Source organism: Brachyhypopomus gauderio, chromosome 18, assembly GCF_052324685.1.
Source record: "Brachyhypopomus gauderio isolate BG-103 chromosome 18, BGAUD_0.2, whole genome shotgun sequence".
Classification (NCBI taxonomy): Eukaryota; Metazoa; Chordata; class Actinopteri; order Gymnotiformes; family Hypopomidae; genus Brachyhypopomus; species Brachyhypopomus gauderio.
The window spans coordinates 20,314,426-20,338,108 of record NC_135228.1 but is presented as its reverse complement, the minus strand read 5'-3'; the positions used below and the strand labels follow the sequence as shown (position 1 = coordinate 20,338,108).

General features: G+C 48.2%; 1 protein-coding gene across 1 annotated transcript; it reads left to right on the top strand.

The window, feature by feature from the left end:
- Positions 1–236: 236 nt before the first annotated feature.
- On the top strand, positions 237–23,454 carry niban2a (niban apoptosis regulator 2a). The gene is made up of 14 exons (XM_076980735.1): positions 237–538; positions 5,387–5,517; positions 7,082–7,210; positions 7,618–7,723; positions 8,305–8,472; positions 14,150–14,265; positions 18,264–18,368; positions 18,760–18,922; positions 19,658–19,845; positions 20,114–20,269; positions 20,681–20,794; positions 20,935–21,042; positions 21,218–21,329; positions 21,512–23,454. Exons 1-14 carry the CDS (start codon positions 484–486, stop codon positions 22,327–22,329), a joined length of 2,469 nt encoding a protein of 822 aa, XP_076836850.1. The 5' UTR covers positions 237–483; the 3' UTR covers positions 22,330–23,454.
- The last annotated feature ends 229 nt before the right edge of the window (positions 23,455–23,683 follow it).

Here is a 23,683-nt window from a genome sequence, read left to right as displayed (position 1 = left end):
TCAAATTACAATAATAAAATCGTTTTAATCAGATTTTTGGCAGTTCCAAGTTTTTAGTTTATTGAGTATTCATGTAAATGAGTAGTTAACTCGATCATCTAAAGTGTGGGGCGGTTTTGTCCGCCTCACGTTTAGTGCTCGAGACCACACCCGCGGACTGTCACCGACTCTACCGAACACGTTAGACTAGTAGTGGGTCTCGCGCGCAGAAGACGCGTGAGCGCGCTGATGCGCGGGCTCGAGCGCGCAGCGTCACAATAGCGAACCCACGTCTTCTGTGGTCTTGCCTTGCACGCGCGCAGTTATCGCGGGCGCGTGGGAGCTCACTCGGCTTAGTGCACTGGGGATGCGTCCGTGGGAGGAGTTGATAAGAAAACGCGCAAATAAGTTTTCGGATTTTTAAGTTTTCCCAGTTACCGTTCTTGTCATTTTGAAGAGTTTTCTTGTTGTTGTTTTTCTTTCTGGTTGCGGTTACTTGTTGCCATGGGGGATGTGATTTCTACTCACTTAGACGAGGAAAGGCGAGGGATAATTACAGGTAAGCTGGTGTAAGGTGTGTTGGTTTACTGGTGGATGTGGATTGTTGAGAGGATATTCATTACTGTATTACATTGTGTGTTTAGATCATTCGTCAGGTGATAAATGTTTGCTGGTAGTGAATTAGGAATATGATTTTTTTGCCATGAAGCTTTTCTAAACCTTCAGGTCTTTGAAGTTATGCGAGATAATGTTTGAACACATTGTAGATTCGTTTCAAAGAGCTGTTTTGAATTTAACCACCAACGGGTAACTAGTGGCATTAACTGTATGTCCGATAATTGCTTTACAGCCCTTTATCTCTACATTGCTAAATGTTCTGGAAGATGAAAGTCACATCAGTCTCAATATTGTACCAATCTACTTGTTAAACATGTTTTATAGTAATTGGCCTAGAGCACACACACACACACACACACACACACACACACACACATTATATATATATATATATATAATGTGTACATTATATATATATATATATATAATGTGTGTGTGTGTGTATCAGAAAGTTAAAGCCACCAGCCATTTAAGATGTTATGAAATGTGATGAGCTCTTTTTGTCTGGGTGTAGCTGTGAAGGTGGTGTCTGGGTGTAGCTGTGAAGGTGGTGACGGAGTGTGGAGGTTCTTGCCATCTCCTGCACACGCTGGGGTTTTGGACTGCCTGTAGAGACAGGTTTTATTCTGCCCCACTGTGGGCGTTATGGGGCAGATCCTCGAGGCTTCAGGAACACACAGCTTGCTTTTGCTTCACATCGCTGTGGAAACATTGACCGCAGAAGAGGGTCATATGGCCGTAACGTGGAAGGAACGTCATTTCTGACCTCTCCGTCGGTCATTCTGTTTGGAACTGTGGCACAGAGTCTGTTCTCTGGTTTTACTTTCTCGAGTCGAAAATAGCTTACTCCAGCTAACACAAACAGCAGTTTCACCTCAGGTCAGCCATAAAATGGCCAACATGTTAGAACCTCTTGGAAAAAAAAGTTTCTGCAGCTTTGATACGGTTGTATACTTCAGAGAGGGTAAATGGCATTAGCTTGCTATTACATTTGGGCCGTTCTATAGCCACTGAATGATGGAGTTAGTCACATTTATTGATCAAAACCTCATTCTGTATTGTAGTTTCTCAAAAGAGACTATATAGAATATGTGTCAAAGGGTAGTCCTTTTGCCTGGGTTGGGGTGCACCAGCCTCCAAGAATTCTGGGAATGCCCTGGAAAGATGGGTGTCTGAAGCTGTGGTTGGAATTTTGGCGTTACTGCAGCCTTGCACATGTTCATAAGGGAAGGTCAGGGAGGTCGTGAGTAAACCAGACTTCTACTGTGTGTGCATCTGTGTTCAGTAATCTGAGATTTTCCATAATGCATCCACACATAATGCTTAGTGTGGATGAAAAAGGAGGCTTGTTTGTGTCAGTCTGCACTTGCACTCTCTCTCTCTCCCACCTTTTTCTTTTTTCTCTTTTCTTCTGTCTTTTTCTCCTTCCTGCAGTCCCTTCTCTCCTCTGTCCCTCTGAGAGGGTTTCATCAGGGAGGAGAGGAGTATCCTGACTCAACATTTGTTAATCCCGTTTGGCTTGTGAGGCACCTATAATGTAATCAAGGGGCTCAGAGTGGTGACATGGGCAGCAGTTTGAACTGAGGCAACGTGGTGAGTGCCATTAGGCTAACCCTAACCCTAGTTCAATAGCACGCTTCAGGAACAAACTAAACTACTGCTAAACTATTGTTCATGGTTTCGGTCAAAGCAAAAGACTCTCCTAAATTTCTCCTTTGGCTCTATGATATTGAAAAATATTGTAACTGCATTATGTATTATGATTTATATGCCTTTTAATATATTAAAACACATGGGTGAAATGTTCCTGTGGCATGGTTAAAGATTGGCTTGAATTAGTTGGTCAAAATGATTTATGTTGGATCACATGAACCCCTTGACACAGAAGATCAGATCAGAATTCTAACACCACACAGTTACAACTAGAGTTTATTAGAGGGCTCAATTCTCCTAAATATTCTGACCCTATGAAAGTATATTATTTAATCATTGACATTATTATTATATTCCAATATGCATTAACAAACACATGTATCTACAAAACACAGAGAAACTGTGTTTTTCAGACAGAAACCCATGAAAAGCTCTAACACACATACTGTATATTTCAGTCCTTTTAACCTGCGGTGCCTGTAAGGACAGCTCAGCCAGACAGTCACTAGGTGGCGAGGTTAAAGGTCAGCGTTAGCGCCGGCGAGAGCCGCCATTCTTCGTCCGTCACTCGGCCCCAGCAGGGTAGTGTGCCTTATATATACGGTCTCTGCTCCAGACAGAGAAGACCCGTTCTAACTTGCCCTTTTAAATGACTACGGTGAAGCGACCACAGTCTCCACCCAACGGTGAGGTCTTTTTCTTTACGTTTCTCTCTCCCTCATCCCTCCCCTCCTTCTCTTTCTCTCCTTTCTGTGGTCTTTTTGTCTTTTCTCCTCTGTCGTGAGAGTCTGTCCTCTGCTTCGCTGCATCTAGGTCTCAGGACTTTCCGGCTCTACTGCCCCCCCCCCCCCCCCCCCCCGGCCCACTCACAGCGGAGCAGAGGGGGGCAGGAGGGCGGGGCGGGGGGGATTGTGGGGGGGGGGGGGGGGGGGGGCGCAGTGGTAGGGCTGTGTAAGGCTGTCTTCAGGAGCAGGTATGAGGGAGATGAGTTTACTCAGCCTTTTCCATCACTGACCAAACATCCTCATGCAGGCTCGTGTGTAGGGGGGCTCGGACTTCGCTGTCGAAGCAGATTCCCTAGAGTGAATCGCACACTGGGCTGCTGAATCATCACACACACACACACACACACACACACACACACACACACACACACACACACAGAGGCAGAGGCACCCTCATACAGGTGTCAGGTCTGTGCACTTCATTGGACTACAGCCCGATCTGTCGCTATGCACAGCTAGTGATGGTGTTCCTCGGCCTCTACAGCGTTCGGCCAGTGTAGGAGCAGGGTGGATGTTTCAAATAACATGGGTGGAGGGAGCATTTGAGCTTGAGAATGATGCCAGGTTTTGACATTCAACCCTGCACAAATTCCCCTGTTTACACAACGCAGAAGTGAATGTGTATGGTTTTCCGGTTCCTCTGGTCTCTGTGAGTGGCAGGTGGCAGATGGAGTTTGTGGCAGACTTGTGTTGGCCACCACAGATGGCAGGCATGGACCTCAGGGCCTCTGATGAGACTCCTGTGTCGCCGTGGTGATCACATCCTCACACAGCACGCTGCTTGCACTTACTTTGCACTGGCTATGCAAACCAATGTCCACTTAGCCACACACACACACACACACGGACAGGTCGTGTGTGTGTGTGTGTGTGTGTGTGTGTGTGTGTGTGTGTGTGTGTGTGTGTGTGTGTGTGTGTGTGTGTGTGTGTGTGTGTGTGTGTGTGTGTGTGTGGAGGACTGTCTTCTGGCTCTGTTCAAGTTGTTTAAAAAGCACTGTGATTTATCGTGTTATTTTGTTTTAGACCCTGTTGCCTAAAATATAACACTGTAAATTGTTTAGAAAAGTACATGGCATTCTCTCACTTCAGCAGTCTGGTCACAGAAACCGATATGGTCTACAACACACACACACACAAACAAAGAGCACAACTGACAAGTTGCTCATTATAGTGAAGTGGACTAAATGTTCTGATATACGACATATCAAAACACAATTTTTATATCTGCTTGCTATTTGAATAGAAACTGGTTTTAACAGTTAGGCTATATAAGCAACACTCAAATTATGCAAATTATATTTTATAATCCATCTCTCCTGTGTAGCTCATGCACCTTCAGGCCTTGCTTTGCCTACATTTATCCTTAACACATCTTTACCCTTAACGCACCTTTACCCTTAACGCACCTTTACCCTTTTAGGGATTTTTAGGGATCCCTAAATACACTATATTATATCTAGAAGGTTTTTTTTTTTGGTATTTCAACATAATACAACACATGCTAAACAACCAGACTGCCTGGAGGCTTTGTCACACACACACACACACACACACACACACAAACAGAGCAACACATTTACATACACACATTCACATGTATAATTGCAGTACTTCTAATAGATCATTATCTGCATGGCCAGCCAAAGCAAATTACGTCAGTGTGTTTAGTCTAAGAGTATTTTGGACTGAATGCTATTTTCAGTAATTGTTCTAGTGGGCAGTTCATAGTTGAGTGGTTACATCACTCCAACAACATGCCCTCTGATGTCCTGGACTTCACTATTGCATTCTTCTGTGCCATCGGTTTACATCTGCATGAATGAATATTGTAGAGATCCACCTGCAGCTGAGAAAATGGGTCCAGCATATTCAGTCACACAATGACAAGCAGGAACATCTCAAGTCCACTGCCAAAGGGCACAAGAACATTTTGCACTCTTTTTCATGACTTAGCAAACTGTTATTCTTTAAAATTTCAACCAGTCAGCATGTGTAACTGTTGAATTGTTTGTGTTCATGGATCCAGTCCAATACAACAGGCCGTCTGTCTGTGTGTTCATGGATCCAGTCCAATACAACAGGCCGTCTGTGTGTTAATGGATCCAGTCCAATACAACAGGCCGTCTGTGTGTTTGTGGATCCAGTCCAATACAACAGGCCGTCTGTCTGTGTGTTTGTGGATCCAGCCCAATACAACGGGCCGTCTGTCTGTGTGTTTGTGGATCCAGCCCAATACAACAGGCCGTCTGTCTGTGTGTTCATGGATCCAGTCCAATACAACAGGCCGTCTGTGTGTTTGTGTTCATGGATCCAGTCCAATACAACAGGCCGTCTGTGTGTTTGTGTTCCAGGACGTACCAGGCAGGTGATGGAGGAGTTTGGGAGGTTCTTCAAGCAGCAGTACGCGGTGGCTCTCTTCAGCAGCGTGCGCTTCGACATCGAGGGTGGAGCCAGTGCCCAGTCACAGCTCCTCCACCGCAGTGTAAGGACCTCCACCACACCCCACAAATACCTCACTGACTCCACCTCTCCACCCGTCTGCGCTCCACCCAGAACCACTCCTCATGAGTAGCTGGAGACAGGCTGCTTGCTGCTGGGACACTGTCCTGGGTTCTGTTCCGGGTTCTGTCCCGTTATTACCTCACCCGGTCTCAGTCTTTCATTCCCTATGCTGCCTTTTTTTAACGCACATTTTTGTTAGTTTGAACTTGGTACATAATTTCTTTAACAGTGTATATTTTTTACATCTTATATCTTACTACACTGTCATTTAAATAAAGAGTTACAATTTGACCTCCCAGTGGTCGAGATTCTGCATGTCGCTCCTGTTCTCCTGGTCTCCTGTTCTCCGGGTCTCCTGTTCTCCTATAAAGACCTCACACGGAGAGATGGAGCTGAGATTGTGTGTTCAGCCCTGGAGAACAAACATGGGGGTCGATTACCTCCATGAATTAACCAGGTGCCACGGCTACCTCTGGAGTGCAGAGACGCGTGCCTGCAAACACTGGCACCTTCTAAAACGCTTTGATTGTGGGTGTAGATTTGCAGCCGAGTCCCCGGCTGCCAGAAGCTTCAGTGCAGCGTGGTGGTGCAGAGGCGTGTGCTGGGACTGAACAAACCCTCTGGGCTGGTGTCCAGTCTCCACACGTGCACCCTCAACACCAGATCACATGGGGAGCTGAGCCTCAGATCGGACATTAGGGCTTAATCTGGAGATCGTGTCCTTCTGTTCAAATCAAGTGCAAACAGCTTTTGAGGAACCTTGCAACTCTGCTCTGTGGTATGGAAGCATAGTAAGTAATACAAGCCCAGAGCAGATAGTGCTGGCCTTCCTGTGAGCTTCCTAGCAGGGAGCATACGAGATGTGGGTAGGGTTTCATCTAGTTGCTGCAGGACCTACAGTGGATATGGTCCCAGTGGCTATGAAGGACATAACACAGTGTAGCTCTTCAGCTTAAATGCTAAATCCAGGAATCGGCTGTTGCGTGCTGCCCCATCTCCCTGTCCGCACAGGAGGCCTGGGAGGTTATTTGAGCTCTTGGAAGAGATCAAGCAGAGATGTGGGTGGGGTTTGGTTTAGTAAACACTTCACAAGGATCCTGAGGTTTCGACGCATACCTCGGCCATTGAAGAATGAAACGCGACTGCCCCTGGTAGCGCGGTGGGACCTCACAGGGCATCTGGTTTCCAACGGTGGCAGTCGGCCAACGCAGCACCACGTGTCATCGGCTGCAGCTCGGCTGGAGACTCTGCATGAAGGAAATATAGATGCAACAAAAGTGAAAGACTGTAAAGAAAGGTGGTGTACTGTTTCTGGACCAGGCCCTGTGATCTTGTATTGTTATGGCCTGTACTCGCAGCTGTGTGACGTTGTTTATGTCTGAGGCTGAGAAGCATCATCTATTCTGCTTTGTGGCGCTTCAGAATCCAATCTGGCCTTGTTCCCCGTCTCGCTTTTTTTTTTTTCTTACACAATATTCATTGTGAAATACTGAAAATCCAGGGACGCACGTTTTGTGATGGATTTCTCTTTTTTTCCCCTGCAGGATCCACTACAGGACAAGTCCATCTTCTCCGGAGACCTGTTCCAGTACCTGGATGAGAACAGGAAGTGGCGTAATCGTTTCATCTACGTGGCCGACTCCTACAACATCGGTTACTATGAAAGCAAGCAGGTGAGGAGGCTCTGTAGCACCTGCAGCACAAATATCACCGACACTGACGCATAAACCCACTGATGCGCCTTTAGGGCCTGAAACGACGTCATCATCACTCTAACTCTCTAGGTGGAGCCCTGGCTTCCACACACCTGAATGTGATTGATGGCCACCTGACTCTACCAGTATTTGTAGGGTGCAATGTGCACATTTGTCAAATTCAATTCCAGTTTCGATTTGGAGCAGTGGAATCCGATTGGCTCCAAGCACCGCATACGTTGGAACCTTAGTGCTGCGCTTAAGATGACTTCTGTCCTTTTTGAGCGGCCCTGTAGCGGCGACGTACGGAGCGACGCCGTCCAGGAGGGTTAGCGTCCAAGCCTGAGCCTGCATTGAGGGTCTAAACGGTTTGTCATCTTCTCCAGGCACACGACAGGGGCCTCCATCCCAAAGGTGTGATCAACTGTGCTGGCTACAAGGTCCTGACTTCGATGGATGAGTACCTGAAGTTACTCGACCACTCTCTGCCTGGTGAGGGAAGGCAGGAGCGACGAGGGGTGGAGTATTTGAAAACCGAGACTTTCTGACTCATGAACCTTACATGTGATATTGACTCAGTTATCACACGCTGGCATCGCCTGGTCCAAAATGAGAACACTCACTACAGACCACTACAAACCCTCTAGTAGAGAGGTTTATGATAAAAATGAGCACATGTGAATTAGTGTGTAGAACTTTATATTGAATTTTTTATAGTCTATATAGTCACATGTGATGTGTGTGCTCTCTACCCATCTAATTAGCATGAGGGGAGGGGGGCTTCCTTAGATAAGACAGGAAACAGTGGCCTTTCAGTTCTTGACATGGAGATATTGTTCTAAACTGCCTGTGTACTAAGACGGATCACTTGCCTTCCATGAGTTCACAACCTGCATCTATAAGAAAATGGCAGAAATGATAACTTTTAAACATATTTTAAACTGCCAAAATGACAAATGTCATGTTGCCATTATCTGCGTTTTATCTTTTAACTAAAACCTATAAAGCTTTTTGTGCGCTGCCCGGCGTTTTGTAGGCGTCTGTGTGACGCGTGTGTTTGCTCCGGTTGGTAGGCGTGAAGGCGAAGGCGGGCTCCTCGCCCTTCCTGAAGTGTGCCTCGCCCTTCCTTCTCCTCCTGTGGCACCCCTACGCCCGCCATTACTACTTCACCGTCAGGATGGAGAAGGAGCATCAGAAGTGGCTCTCCGTCCTGCAGGACTGCGTCCGGCACGCCAACAACGGTGAGCGCCACTGCACAATCGCGCCACTCCCAAAGTGCTCGCAAACGGACAACGAGTCGTTCGTGAGGTAACGCGTCCGGCCCACTGAGTGCACCCTCGCCTCCGCTGGTCAGCTGGTTTAGGCCCCGCCCATCCGGCATGACGCGGGCTCTCTGGGACAGAGTTGTGGAGGGCCGTGCCTGCACTCTCTCAAGAAAAAGAGGCAGAGGGAGTAAGAAAGAGAGGGAGAGAAAGTAGGAGAGAGAGTAAGGAAGAGAGGGAGAAAGTAGAAAAGAGTAAGAGAGTGAGAGAGAGAGCTAGGCAGAGAGACGTGAGATGAGTGTTCTGCTCTGAGATGGGCCCAACACTTCTCTGTAAGCTATTACTGTCACTGCTACGCCCTCTATAATCACCTCTTTAGCATCTCCACCATTGTTCAAGGTATAGCCGGGTGGGTGGGTATGTGTATATGGGTGGGTGGGTGTGTGTGTGTGTGTGTGCACATTTAAAATGAGTAGTCAGAGTAGGTGAGAAAGCACAGAGGAATTTGTTGGGGTTTTTTTTCTTCTCCTTCATGGGCGAGTCCTGCATGGCTTACACACACACACACACACACACAACCACAGCGCAAATCTCTGCAGTTTAACTGGCCTGGCCATGTGTGTTCTACATGACAGTGGTCCTGGCCTCAGCCTTAGTGAACGCATTGCACAGGTTAGACGGTTCCCCGACCACAGCTGAAGGGCTTGAGTAGAAGGACTTTGCTGGCTATTCTCCTAGCAGGTCTGTGGGCAGGTCTGTGGGCAGGTCTGTGGGCAGGTCTGTGCTGCTGTGTCACACTGCCACTGTATTGCCCGCCTCCTCACACCTGGTAAGGGGATATCTCCCATTTAGGCACATCTGTAACACAATCGTCCCTGTCACCAAAACAAAGTACTATTGCAATGTTGTTTGTTTTGGTTGGCTTTTTAGCAGCTTGTTAGCAGTTGCATTTTTCCCATGTCTCTAATTCCTCAGTGACGTGGATTTTCTGTGAATTGACACACCTTTTTTTTTTTCTTTTTTTTTTTCTTCTCTTTTCTTCACTGTTGTTGTTTTGTCCTTTTGTGATCATGTATGCGGATCATTTGTGATCTGGTTTTCTCTGAGGATCAAGTTCTGAAGCGTCCCTTAAATACACCTGTCTGAAAGGCACGTTTTATCTGCTGAGCAGTATTAGAACGACAGGAGCCGACATGTTGTACTCGCACGCTTGCCTGAGCACACGACGTTGATCAGCTGAACCCTGGCTAATCTCTAGGGCTTTGCCTGCGTTGCACTCCTGACGGATCACAGCTGACTGAAGTAGAACTTGGACATATGAGCATCTCAGATCAAAAAGGTGATAACATGGTTCACAACCACAGACTGTGACACGTTTTTTGAAGTGGTCTTCTACATGAGATATGAAACAATTCGCCTATTGAATTTTTCCTGCCACCGAGACATTTTGACTGACTTTTGTGAACATATGGACAGTGTTGTTAATACATAACAAGTTAGCAGCATATTTTATAGCTAGTGAACAGGCTAAAATACTGAGGATGGCTCAGGTGGGCTTGCAGGCCTTAGTGAGCCGATGGCTGGGGAGAAATGGGGAGATGTGCTTTTCTGTATGAGATTTGAATGTGTGGGAATGTCACTCCTGTTATTTGTGGCTCGGGGGAAAGTGTTGAGCAGGATCATTGTGAGCAGAAGCTGTTTCTCTGATGTGGAAGCCTGTAGATCTCACAGCAGACGCGGTGACTCACTGCCTTCTCATGCGAAAGGTGATCATAAGGCCAAATTATGTTGCTAATCTAAAACAGCTTTTGCATGACACTGTGTGGAAGAAAGTTCCTGTCTGTGGGATCAGGAGCAAGTCTAGCATGATGCAAAGCTGTGGTCATCCAGCCAGCGTTGTCTGTGTTTGGTGAAGTGATCATGGACGGGGTTATTGTTCGCCAGCATGAGGTACATTCATTCCGCACCTTTGACCTTAACCACAGACACATGAGTTCTTTGAATTGCTACAAACGCTCATTTGTACCTTATTTGTACCTTGGCCTGTATTGCTGAATGCCATTGACTATTCAAATACCTGAAGAGGTGACGTCATGGCATAGTTCTCCTGCGCAGGATGTATTTTTGCCTTGTGGCGTCATTTTAATGCAATCTGGCTGCGTTTTGCCCTGACAGCCTGTCACTGAGCTCAAACTGCACGGTGTTGGCGACCCCAGCACATAGTTGCGTCATAAACGCCGGCATTCAAGTGGGCCTGTGTGACGCTGACGCCCCAGCAGGGCCTAGTTACCGACGGCAACCTGCCCTCAAGCCTGTTCTGGAGCTGATTGTGTGATGGAAAAGGCGCCTCTTATCAGAGATAACACCACAGTGTCAGCACGGCTACGAAATTCTGTGCTCAAATGTCAACACGGTTAAAAACAGAGCAAAAGGGGGCATGTCCCTTCCCCAGGGGACAAAGAGCTTTGGTGTGCGTGGTGATGGATCCCCCAGCGTGTCCTATCAGAGCAGGGAGGGTCAGTGCTGTGTACGTCAAACTTGGTTTGTGTGGCGGGATTATTGTGAGTTCGTTCCGCACATCTGAAGGCGTCCGTGTAAATAAGGCAACGCTCTTCACATTGGCCACTGGGCCATGCCTAATATCAACATCCGCCCACAACTGCTGACGGAAAGGCAGTGCTTAGAGTTGCTCTCCTGGGAACCATCAATCAGTGAGGGTTGCCACGCCCCCTCCCCCACTGTCCCCGCCCCTTTACTTTCTCGCCGGCCTGCTCAGAGCACCTCTACAACACAACCTAACACTGTGTGTGTGTGTGTGTGTGTGTGTGTGTGTGTGTGTGTGTGTGTGTGTGTGTGTGTGTGTGTGTGTGTGCGCGCGTGTGTGAGCTGTACCTGACCAAAGGATCACTGATGACTATTGCCACTATCAGTGTCATTGCTGCATAGATGTCAGCCATTCATAGTAACCCAATAATAAAGCTGCAATATTAATTATCTGGATTAATATATGCCAAGAAACCCCATTTCAAACGTTTCCTTCTCAGTTGAAAAATCCATTGTGGAAAAGAGCAGCCTTTCTTTCTTTTCTTTTTAAGCACATGGTCTCCCACACAGTGTGACTGTGCATATAAGGCCTGCAGTGATCCTCAGAGTGGGGGGAGTCCAGCACACAGACAGCCTCCAGCTCCACCCACGCATGGAGGTCCCTGGGAACGGGCCATTCCTGGAGCCCAGCTAACCGCCGGTCCAGCCCATGCAGCCCATGAGTGGTGTCGGGCCCAGGGGCCGCCATAAACACCAGCACATGCTCTATTTTTACCCTGCCTGCCTCCACTCACATGCCGTCTGCCTCGTCTGTTGGGGCGCGGATAATTTGTGTACTGATCTGCTCTTGAACGGGAGCACCACACACACACACACACACACACACACACACACACACAAATCAAACCTGCTTTGCTTTGGGCTTAAATGGGCTGGTGTAATGACAGATGAACTTTCCACACTCATGAGAGAAACATAATGGTTGCATTCTGTTGACGGTGGTTCTACTGGGGAGGGCACTGCTGGTTATAGCTCATTGTTTGTAAGTTGGGATTTGAGGGGAATTTCTCTGACCGCTGACAAACACTCCCAGTTTGTTCTCATGAGGATAGAGCCAAAAACGATCTATTTTACCAACTGTTTCCTTTCTCTCTTGGTTTCTCTCTCTCTCACACACACACACACTCTCACTCTCTCACTCTCTCTCTCACTCTCTCTCTCTCACTCTCACTCACTCTAAGACAGCTTCCTGATCCTGGAAGGCTTAAACCCTTCTTTCTTCCTCCATCTCTAGACACACTTCCTGTCTTTGTCCAGAGACCCTGAAACATGTGCCCAGGAGTAAATCTCATGGCCACCAGGACTGTCATGTCTTTCCAGTCACTGAAAGTGAAAGTTTAAACACATGGACAGAAAACAATCACTTACACATACAAACACACTCTCCATCTCCAGAGGCTTTCAGGCACTCCTGAGTCCTGTTTGTGCACCTTGTACTCGGTCCTTATCGTGTGTGTGTGTGTGTGTGTGTGTGTGTGTGTGTGTGTGTGTGTGTGTGTGTGTCGTCCGTGAGAATGTTTAAAGAAGAGATTCTGTGTTTTGTGCATCTCTTCAGCTTGGATAATACTACGTACCTCTAATCTCGGCAGGTCTTACCATCATAACACCTGTGTTTACACAGACAGCATAGTAATACAGAGACCTCAAAGGGTCTGGACTACAGGGGCGAAAAACATCATCTACCCCCATGGGTGCACCTTGTGGAACAATTCCATCGGGGCACTCCATATACCAGTTTGCCCCCTACCAGGGTGGGGTTAAAGATGGTGCCCCCTACCAGGGTGGGGTTAAAGATGGTGCCGCCTACCAGGGTGGGGTTAAAGATGGTGCCCCCTACCAGGGTGGGGTTAAAGATGGTGCCCCCTACCAGGGTGGGGTTAAAGATGGTGCCCCCTACCAGGGTGGGGTTAAAGATGGTGCCCCCTACCAGGGTGGGGTTAAAGATGGTGCCCCCTACCAGGGTGGGGTTAAAGATGGTGCCCCCTACCAGGGTGGGGTTAAAGATGGTGACGCCTACCAGGGTGGGGTTAAAGATGGTGACGCCTACCAGGGTGGGGTTAAAGATGGTGCCCCCTACCAGGGTGGGGTTAAAGATGGTGACGCCTACCAGGGTGGGGTTAAAGATGGTGACGCCTACCAGGGTGGGGTTAAAGATGGTGACGCCTACCAGGGTGGGGTTAAAGATGGTGCCCCCTACCAGGGTGGGGTTAAAGATGGTGACGCCTACCAGGGTGGGGTTAAAGATGGTGACGCCTACCAGGGTGGGGTTAAAGATGGTGCCCCCTACCAGGGTGGGGTTAAAGATGGTGCCCCCTACCAGGGTGGGGTTAAAGATGGTGCCCCCTACCAGGGTGGGGTTAAAGATGGTGCCCCCTACCAGGGTGGGGTTAAAGATGGTGACGCCTACCAGGGTGGGGTTAAAGATGGTGACGCCTACCAGGGTGGGGTTAAAGATGGTGACGCCTACCAGGGTGGGGTTAAAGATGGTGCCCCCTACCAGGGTGGGGTTAAAGATGGTGACGCCTACCAGGGTGGGGTTAAAGATGGTGCCCCCTACCAGGGTGGGGTTAAAGATGGTGCCCCCTACCAGGGTGGGGTTAAAGATGGTGACGCCTACCAGGGTGGGGTTAAAGATGGTGCCCCCTACCAGGGTGGGGTTAAAGATGGTGACGCCTACCAGGGTGGGGTTAAAGATGGTGCCCCCTACCAGGGTGGGGTTAAAGATGGTGACGCCTACCAGGGTGGGGTTAAAGATGGTGACACCTACCAGTCTGTTAATCCAGCTTCGGTTTTACCTGTATGCCCTGCAGAAGCTTTAGCTGGATGTCCTTTTGCAAATTTGTAGAGGATAACTCAAATTTGAAGGGATCAGCACCTTTATAAAAAAGCTCCTCTGATTTAGGCTTGGGGCCCAAAACAAACTCGTAGCATACAAACTGCTATCTCCATCATAATCATCATCATCATCATCATCATCATCATCATCATCATCTTTATCTTCCTTGTTGTTAGTGTGAATAAGTTTGTTTTTTTTTTTTCCTGACCCATGTAGGTCTGTCAGAGAAGGACCAGGTTCTGACCCCTGCTTTCACCAACGCCCTACGACTCTACAGGCAGAGCAAGGGACAGTACAGCACCTGGGACATGTTGTGTGGAGATGCACCACAGGTGAGTTCTCTAATAACAGCACCTGGGCCCCACAATGTCCACGAGGGCCGTCAACACCGTGTTCCTCTCAGTGTTCAGTGGTCGGTCTAGGAAGAAGAGGAATCTAAGTCCGAGCCAAAGGCTATGGTTCTAATGGAGGACAGGCTGTTTGGGTCTTAGGAGACTCGGAAGGAAGCCAAAGTTGAGGGAGAGAGGAGAGAGTGTGAGTGTGAGGGTTTTACTTGGGGGAGGAGAAAGTGTTCCACTCACCCCCACTACTCCAGCTCACCGCTCAGCTGGCCTGGGTGGAGTTTCCTCTCCGTCAGCTGAATCCAGCCTGTGTTCTGGGAGCGGATGTGTATTGGGGTCCCGCCCTCACCCCAGCACAGGTGCACCTGTGCCTCCCCTGTGCTTCTGTGTCCCTCACAGTAGAACAAAACACATCAACAACAAACACCTTTCCCTCCTATGCTAACAAACACCTTTTACCAACAAGCTATCAGGCTTGGGAACAACTTAACACATATTTCCCCTTCCCCACACTGATGGCCCCGCCCACACTGATGGCCCCGCCCACACTATACATCTATGACAAGAAAAAAATCTTGAATCTTGAATACACACTCGGATAGATTATAAAGGCAGATTTACTTTCAAACCATTTAATGGCAGGCTGACGAAATACTATTTAACTATAGTATACCTATTAGAGATCCTTCTATCTTACAAGATCAGGTTTCAAACTGCACCATGATGCATAAGGAATGTATAGCATGTTAAACGCTGTAGAAATTTCGAATCCAATAAAAATGTGAGATTAGCGTGTTCACTTGCTCAGCGCTAAGCTAACGCTAACGCCTCCCCTCACACAGCTAACGTCAGTGCGCCAGCTCAACCCTCAATTATGTCGACACCAGAGAGGAAAACGCCAGCTGGGGGTGAAGTGTGTTATTAGATATGAGATTTACAGGCTGCAGAATGTGTGACCTGAACATGGCCTTTCAGTTTGCCATTCTCACACACACACACACACACACACACACACACACACACACACACACACTAATGTGTGGAAGACGTCTAGGAAGAGTGACCAGGTCTTTTTTGTCTTCTCCACGTATCTTATGCCAGGGTCTGGGGAAATGCACATGCACTGTGGTGTGATTTCAGATGCGTGGTCCCATTGAGTGTGTGTAGTATGTGTACGTCCCGCCCTCTGCTCCCTGACCCCTCCCCCTTTTTACACCAGGGTAGACATCTCCTGGGCTCGCCCCGGACGGACCCGTCTGCGTCCAGAAGCACACACTGGGTTCAGCAATTACACTGCCACGTCCATGTGTATTTTTGTAACCACACCCACTCTATTAGCCACACCCACTCTATTAGCCACACCTACTCTATCAGCTGTACCATTTAGAGTGAACAGTAGAATATAATCAAACACGGACGGCACCAACACTGTAGTCTGAGATCAGTCATTGTGCTGAGCAGTGCATTGTGGGCATGTGTAGGCTGGTGAGGACTGGTATTAGCTGTGTGTTTGTAACTCTGAGCGAACACTAGAGACCGAAAGGTGTTGCTAGCCCAGAGTTGTGGCTCAGTGCCCACCGACATGTACTTCACGTGTATAACATGTATGTTAGGTTTTATTGTGCAGTTATGTTTATACTCATGTTGGCATATGTGCCAAACAGAATGTTTGTCTGGATAGAGCAGTTGAAATATTCATGTACAAATGAAAAGCCAATGAAGTGAAATTAGATTTTAGCAATGAAAGGCCATGAGATTCGCACAGTGTGTAGAACTCGGCCATATCAGCACAAATGAGGGAGAGAGGGAAAAAGAGGGGAGGAGAGAGAGAGGGGGATAAAGAGAGGGAGGGAGTTGTTTATTTTAGCCATTAGAGGGTGGTGTTGTGGAACTCACCGTGATGAATGAACTGTAAGTGCATACATGACAACACTGCCACCACCCATCTCTGCTACATCCTTATGAGGTTAATGCAAGCTGGAAATAATGTGCCCATTGAGAGGGGGGGGAGAGTGTGTGTGTGTGTGTGTGTGTGTGTGTGTGTGTGTGTGTGTGTGTGTGTGTGTGTGTGTGTGTGTGTGTGTGTGTGTGTGTGTGTGTGTGTGTGTGTGTGTGTGTGTGTGTGTTTAGAGTAGATCTATACTCCCCCTCTATGCTGCTGTACATGGTATCACAATCGATTCTAGTGTCTTACCGGCCACAGACACACACCTACACACACCTACAGGGTGCTGAAAGTGGGTGTGTTTGCTCCTGGGTGTGGACGTCTGGTTTTGTGAATTCCTATAAGGGCTCTGTGTGATTTGGCACACACCTGGCTATGCCCCCATGTTACCATGGAAACCGGTTATGGACTAGAAGGGAGGGGTGTGTTTCTCCACACAGCGCCTGGTGAAGTTCGCCTCGTCTGCAATGCACTGCTACGGTGTGGGAATATCAAAACATTCACACACACTTCACACTGGAAAAGCTCTAATCCTGTGATGTGGGGGCAGCCAGCTTGGCTGGTTTGCTGTGTGTGTGCCCAGGAGAGCAGAGGGTGAGTCCTGTGAACACACCCCTGTAGACTACACACCTGTGTTTCAAACAAACACACCCCTGTAGACTACACACCTGTGTTTCAAACAAACACACCCCCGTAGACTACACGCCTGTGTTTCGAATGAACACACCCCCGTAGACTACACGCCTGTGTTTCGAATGAACACACCCCCGTAGACTACACGCCTGTGTTTCGAATGAACACACCCCCGTAGACTACACGCCTGTGTTTCGAATGAGCACACCCCCGTAGACTACACGCCTGTGTTTCGAATGAGCACACCCCCGTAGACTACACGCCTGTGTTTCGAATGAGCACACCCCCGTAGACTACACGCCTGTGTTTCGAATGAACACACCCCCGTAGACTACACGCCTGTGTTTCCAATGAACACACCCCCGTAGACTACACGCCTGTGTTTCCAATGAACACACCCCTGTAGACTACACGCCTGTGTTTCCAATGAACACACCCCTGTAGACTACACGCCTGTGTTTCCAATGAACACACCCCTGTAGACTACACGCCTGTGTTTCCAATGAACACACCCCAGTAGACTACACGCCTGTGTTTCCAATGAACACACCCCAGTAGACTACACGCCTGTGTTTCCAATGAACACACCCCAGTAGACTACACGCCTGTGTTTCCAATGAACACACCCCTGTAGACTACACGCCTGTGTTTCCAATGAACACACTCTGGGTTGACGGGCATCTTAAAAGGTCATTAGGGCTCCTGTGAATGAGTGGAGGTCTGTGTGTGCAGAAACGCTGTCCACTCACACGACTCCTCTGCTCACCACCTCATAAATGGTCTAGTTTACCTCCAGCCCCACACATCACAAATCTGGCCAGGTCCAGAAAACGCTAGCTAACGAGGGCTGGGGAGGGAGAGAGGGAGAAACGGAGGGATAATTAATGTTTCTAGTGTCTTAGTGCAGAGTATTTCAGCAACATGTCTATGTTGCTATAAACTACCCGTTCAAGCTCAAGCGCACACACACACACACACACACCCTCCCTCCCTGATGTGGGCAGCACACTTCAAAGCTCGATTCTGTTCTCGCTAATGCTTCAGAGTCTATGACGCAGGCCCTGCTGTAGACTACACACCTACGTAGTGGAGAACCACGATGGGACAGTCATCGTTTGTGTTTTACAGCCTCCCACTGAGTGATGACCTCCTGGACCTCTTGTACTGGTGCAGGGTGCAGAGATAATCATGCAAAACCCAACATGTCCTGCAGTCCCGCAGTCCCGTCCTGACGCTCTCGCTACACCTGCACTGCAGACACCGTACCAGCTCATTTCAGCCACGCACTAAAGATCTCCTGCATTTCAAATCATTCTCGTTCCTGTCTATCTGCTCCCGTGTGTGTGTGTGTGTGTGTGTGTGTGTGTGTGTGTGTGTGTGTGTGTGTGTGTGTGTGTGTGTGTGTGTGTAGATTCTGGCGAACCTGGTGATGGAGAATCTGCATTCGGAGCTCAGGTCACTGATCGGTCCACGTCTGAAGGGCAAGCTGCCCCAGAGACACAGGGACTGGATGCTGGTGAGGACAGAACGCTTCCACACACACAGTAAAGCCATCCTCCAGCATGATGAACAGCAGCTCATATTCCCGTGTCCAGAGAAGCTATGCAAAGCTCTCCAGTGGGGTGTGTTGAAATGTGGCTGATACAGGCTGTGGCTACAGCTGTGTGGTATATGCTGTTATTTAGGACCCTGTTAAAATGTCGAGAACCATCACTTGACATCTCCCATAATTCATTGGGCTGTCACCAGTAACACGGTGTCCGCTGACGTGTCTCTGCCACATTTCAACTATGTGAACACATGAACTCATGAGTGAACCGTTTTATCACAAGAACACACAGCACTGTGTTGTTACGATAATGTTCTGAAAGCCCCTCTTTCCTGTGTGTGGTGGTGTGTCCTGCTAGATCTCGGACGCCGTGTACAAGCAGGTGAATGCCCAAACACACGTGCAGTATAATGCACTGATCCAGGCATGCGAACTAGAGCGCCCCAGTCTGGACGCCGCACTTCGCCAAGACATGGATCAGATCATCACCTCCAAAGAGCAGGTTTCTGGAAGGATCCGGGGTACGTAGAGACTCCGTCTGGAGACCTCGCTTTGCTCCACGGCCTTTTACATGACGTCTCGAATGCAGGAGGTTGTGAAATGAAGCTGCAGTTCATAGCAGCGTTTCAAGTGCCGTTGTAATTTTCCGTTAGGTTCGCTGGAGCTAGTAAAAGGTTTTAGCAGCAGCTGACATGTCTTCCCAGAACTGAAACATTAAAACGGTGACAAAAGCAATATTGTGTTGGGGTAGTGCATATGATGTAGTGTGGAGGTGGAGCTGGTGGTGTTTTTAGTGAGTGGCAGGTTGAGAATAATGCCTTTGACAAGCAGAAACAAGGTTGTAGGATGGGATATCAGCTTTTTGGAGATCACGGTACAGTTCAACTGACAAACTATTCGACTTGTCACATGGCTTAATTGATCGGGCTGCTCTGTTGTGGTGTACAGTGATCTGAGGCTTCACTCTAGTGATGCACTGGTCTCCAATATCTCCTCATTCTCTCTTTCTGTTGGATGTAATCTTAATGGGTCATGTGGACATAAAATCTTTGGCATCTAAAAATGTTGTTTTACAGTTTGTTCTAGAATCATTTACAAATCTGTGGGAGATAGTTGGGTCTTCAAAAGCATTACCAGATGTCCCCAGTCTTGGTGATACCAGTACTGATCAACGGACTATAGTGCTGGATGACTTCTGTGTTGTTTTTGTTTGTGGGTGGTGTGATTTGATGGTGTGTGTGTGTATGTTGTTGCAGCAATGGTGCACACACGGTTGGAGCAGGTCCTTAGAAGCAATGTACAGCCCTACGTCACCTCCATCTTGGAGGTCCTGATGGAGCCGGTGAGCCGAGGCTTCTCCGAGGTCAGGGACGTGCTCTTCCGTGAACTCCTGGACCTCAGCAAGAACACCCTGAACGAGGGAGGCACTGAGACCCTGGGGAGGGTGAGGACACTAGGCTACTCAGGACTGCCCTCACATGTTCCTCACAAACCCATCAATTAGACTAACGTCCCAGCAGGCTACACTGCTAACTCACAGCACGTAGGTTTTTGATGTGGCTAGCTGAAACAAGCCAGCACAGTGTGTTTGAGTGTTTGGGATTATCCTAAGATCCAGCATGCCTTGCTGCCCAGTCTACCTGTCCTTCTGATGCCAACCTTAACTGAAGATAACCCAAAGACCATGTAGCCACCTCTCCTTTCTTCTCCAGCACATGGAGAAGGTCTCCATGCTGGCCTTCCACCCGGTGAAGATGCGGAGCTGCTATGAGAAGATGGAGCAGATGAATCTGGAAGGCCTCCAGCAGAGGTTCGACGTGGCCAGTCCTAACGTGTTCACGCAGAGAGCTCAGATCCTCATGAGAGAGGTTAGCACAGTTCCTTCTCTCTCAGACGTCACTGTGTGTCATAAGATCTCCTTTGATTGCTTGATTTTCTTAGCCTCCAATCAATTAATTGGTTTCGTACTGGGGATTAGAAATTAAAAAAATAATAATTTAAATAGCGATTTAAATTATTTAAATGGCTCAATAGCGACTCATGGTGGCTTGAACAGGAATGTGTTTTAGGGATGAAAAGTCATATTGCAGTAGGAAAACGTTCCAAATGTAAATAAAGCAACACTGACATCGTGTGGCAGTACACAGTACTGCAGGCAAAATAAAAACGGCTAGTGAGATTGGATCATGTTAACCTTTTGATTAAATGCTGCTGAGGCTTTTTACTTGAGTGTCTTCTGATTAAATGGCGAGCTGACCGCTTTGATCTTGCTGCTGTAGCAAATGGACAACGCCGTGTACACGTTTGAGCATCTGCTGCACCAGAGTCTGCAGGGGCAGTCTACAGAGCAGGTCTACAAAGCCGTCCAGAGCTGCCAGGAGCGAGTGTTGAAGGTGAGCCGTAAAATCCTCCACATAGACCTGAATTGCCACTGGCGAAATGGTTTAGTGGAAGACTGAGGGATTATTTCATGGTCAGGAAACCTGTCGTTTAGTTTTGAATGTGGCTTTTCCTCTTGTGTTGGCACCTGCAGAAATACGACTATGACAGCAGCTCGGTGCGCAAGACGTTCTTTAAAGAAGCACTTCTGCAGATCATCGTCCCATACGTGCTGAAGCAGCTCTACCCCGTCTACTCCAGTGTAAGGACAGCACGGCTACCACACGCATCTCCACACCCACGTGCCACTGCTTTTCACGCTCAGCAGTACCACCTCACGGGGCCCGGTTTCCCCGAAGCACATTGATTTTGCGATCTTACGGGTCTCGAGTGCTGTCACAGCACTTCTGAAGCGTCTCTGCCTGTCTGCCTCTCAGGAGCTGCCGAGATTCAGAGAGCTCATCTTCGAGGACTTCTCCCGGTTCATTTTGGTGGAGAATGTGTTCGAGGACGTGATACTGCACTCCGTCACCAAAGAAATCATGACGGGTAAGACCGATCCTTTCACTACAGCGCGTTAACCCTTTCAGATCAAACGGGTTACGGCTGTTTAACGATCACATGTTTTCTGTGGGCTAAATCTGGAGCCCCATCTCGAATCTGTGTTCACGTTGCCTCTGTTCCTGGTGCTTACGAAGTAAATGAGCTGAACTTTGTTCTCGCATACACAGCGGTGAAGGAGGCCGCTGTGCAGAGGAGACACAACCTCTACAGAGACAGCATGGTGCTGAATGACAGTGACCCCAGCCTCCACCTGATGGAGGAGCTCCCCATTGACTGGGCCAGCCAGTATGGAGGCAGGGAGGAGCAGGCCAGGGGAGGAAACAGGAAACGCAAGCAGGTCGTCTCCATGATCCACCTGGACGGCGCGGGACCGCTGCCCTACGGCTCGTGCCTGGAGGTGCCCGGGGTGGAGGAGATCCCCGAGGAGAGCGAGAGGCAGTTGGCCGAGGAGCTCCAGGAGACTGCACCGGCACTGGATCTCCACAAGCAACCCCTCGCCCCTGCGTGGCACACGGCCCCGAAAGACCCGGGCTCGCCCGACAGCGTGGACGAGATCCGGCAGCTCATCAGCCCTCTGCGGGAGCTGGCCGTGCCCTTTTCAGAGGAGGGCGAGGCGGTGCTGACCAGCGCTACGGTCCCCCTAGAGGAGGGCGAGGAAATGACGGGCATCACCACGGTGAAGGAGGTGGTGGAGAGGAACTCCGCAGTTGCAAGTGAAATTCAGGAGCGGGGGACGGCCGCGGTGGGGGGGGACAACGGAGAGAGACTGGTGGAATATGCCGTGGACTCCGACGTGGACCTGGCACAGCCCTCCGATGGCTCGAGGCCTCGGCACTATGACGACAGTGGCTTTCAGTCTCCGACCAATGAGCACGGGGAAGACGATGAGCCTCAGCCAATCAAAGGAAGGTGTAAGGCAGGAAGAGCAGTGGTGGATCCTGGGCAGGTGATTGTGACACTGCAGCCGGAGAGTTGTGTCCTGTGAGTCCCACACAAGCGTGATGATTGGACAAACTACAGCAGATACATTGGACTGTAAATTGGGACCAAAAAATACTTTTTTAAACTGAAGCTTAAAGCTGGTTTGTTTATTTTTCTTCACTGTGTCTCAGCTGAACTTTTTATCATTAGGTTTGCAGCCAACCACGCAAACGTCTTTAATTTTAAATAGTCAAACAGCTTATTTTATTGTTCTCATAGGGGTTTTTGGATGTTTAATAACTTCTTGCTTTATTTGTTATTCTTGCTTCAGACTTGTCCTGTTCTTTAACTGAAATTTCATATTTTCTTCTATGTAAGTATGTTCTATGTTTAGAGCTCTGTCCTAGTTCAGAACCAGATTTTTACCTATATTGCTGTTCAGGTATCCAAATGCATTCTGTAGTACATTTTGAAGTACAAATATCAGATTTGCCTGAGATGCATATAGAACTTCACTATTTACTTGTATACTGTCCGCAGTTATATGGCATTCTAGTTCAGTTTTGCTTTCTGTTGACAATGGAATATGAGCGTATTCCAATGCTAAATATTGTCTATTTAAATGCAAGAAGAAATGAGAACATAAATGTTTTTGTTCTTGAAATGGAATATTTATTTTTTACAGTAACACTTCTATATGTGGTGGTAATTCAGTTCTTGGTGAAAACTGTCATGCGCCGCTGCTTGAATGCAGTTAAACTCTCACCTGTGTACCACGTAACTGCTCATTATCTCGACTCCTAATAGTTGCTTTTTAAGGTGAGACGTGACTCACCGCGGTGGAGTTCAGCTCATTCTGCTTACCTGTGGGTACTTGCTTGTGCAGCCACACTTCACAGCTTTGAGTTGATTTTTTTTTTATGCACTTAAAAACCCTTCAAAACTTTTTAGTTTATATCCATGGAGCTGCACAGTGAACTGTTTTATTAAAGTGTCATTTCCTTTTGCTATTGCTACTGTCAGTGATGTAATGCTAGCAAGTCCCTGTAGCGCCACCATGTTGTACTGTACTGGAGAGAATATTCTTCCTCCACTATGTATTTATTCACTCTAGAATCTAGTCCACATTATTCTCTCCCGCTTGTGCATTTTGTAAAAGCAGAGATGAATTAATAAAGAATTAATGAGTTTGTAACACGGTTGCTCTCCTGTTTATATCTGTTGCTTTAGCACATCGGCGTGTTCATACTGCTGCTGGAAAACCCTGAGATTTTTCTAACCAGACGAATGACCACATGTTTAGCCTGGTGCGGGGGTGAGACTTACATCATTAGACACCCAACACTATACTTGATGCTGGGAGAATGCGTTGGCTTGGAGCTGAGGAAAGGCCAGGATCCTCTACCCTCTGGGTCCCA

What these genes read in the sequence shown, in the direction of transcription:
- niban2a (XM_076980735.1), top strand. Translation starts at nt 484, where the DNA reads ATGGGGGATGTGATTTCTACTCACTTAGACGAGGAAAGGCGAGGGATA. An exon ending in AAGGCGAGGGATAATTACAG is followed by an intron (nt 539 to 5,386) that starts GTAAGCTGGTGT and finishes TTTGTGTTCCAG; the next exon opens with GACGTACCAGGCAGGTGATG. An exon ending in CACCAAAGAAATCATGACGG is followed by an intron (nt 21,330 to 21,511) that starts GTAAGACCGATC and finishes TCGCATACACAG; the next exon opens with CGGTGAAGGAGGCCGCTGTG.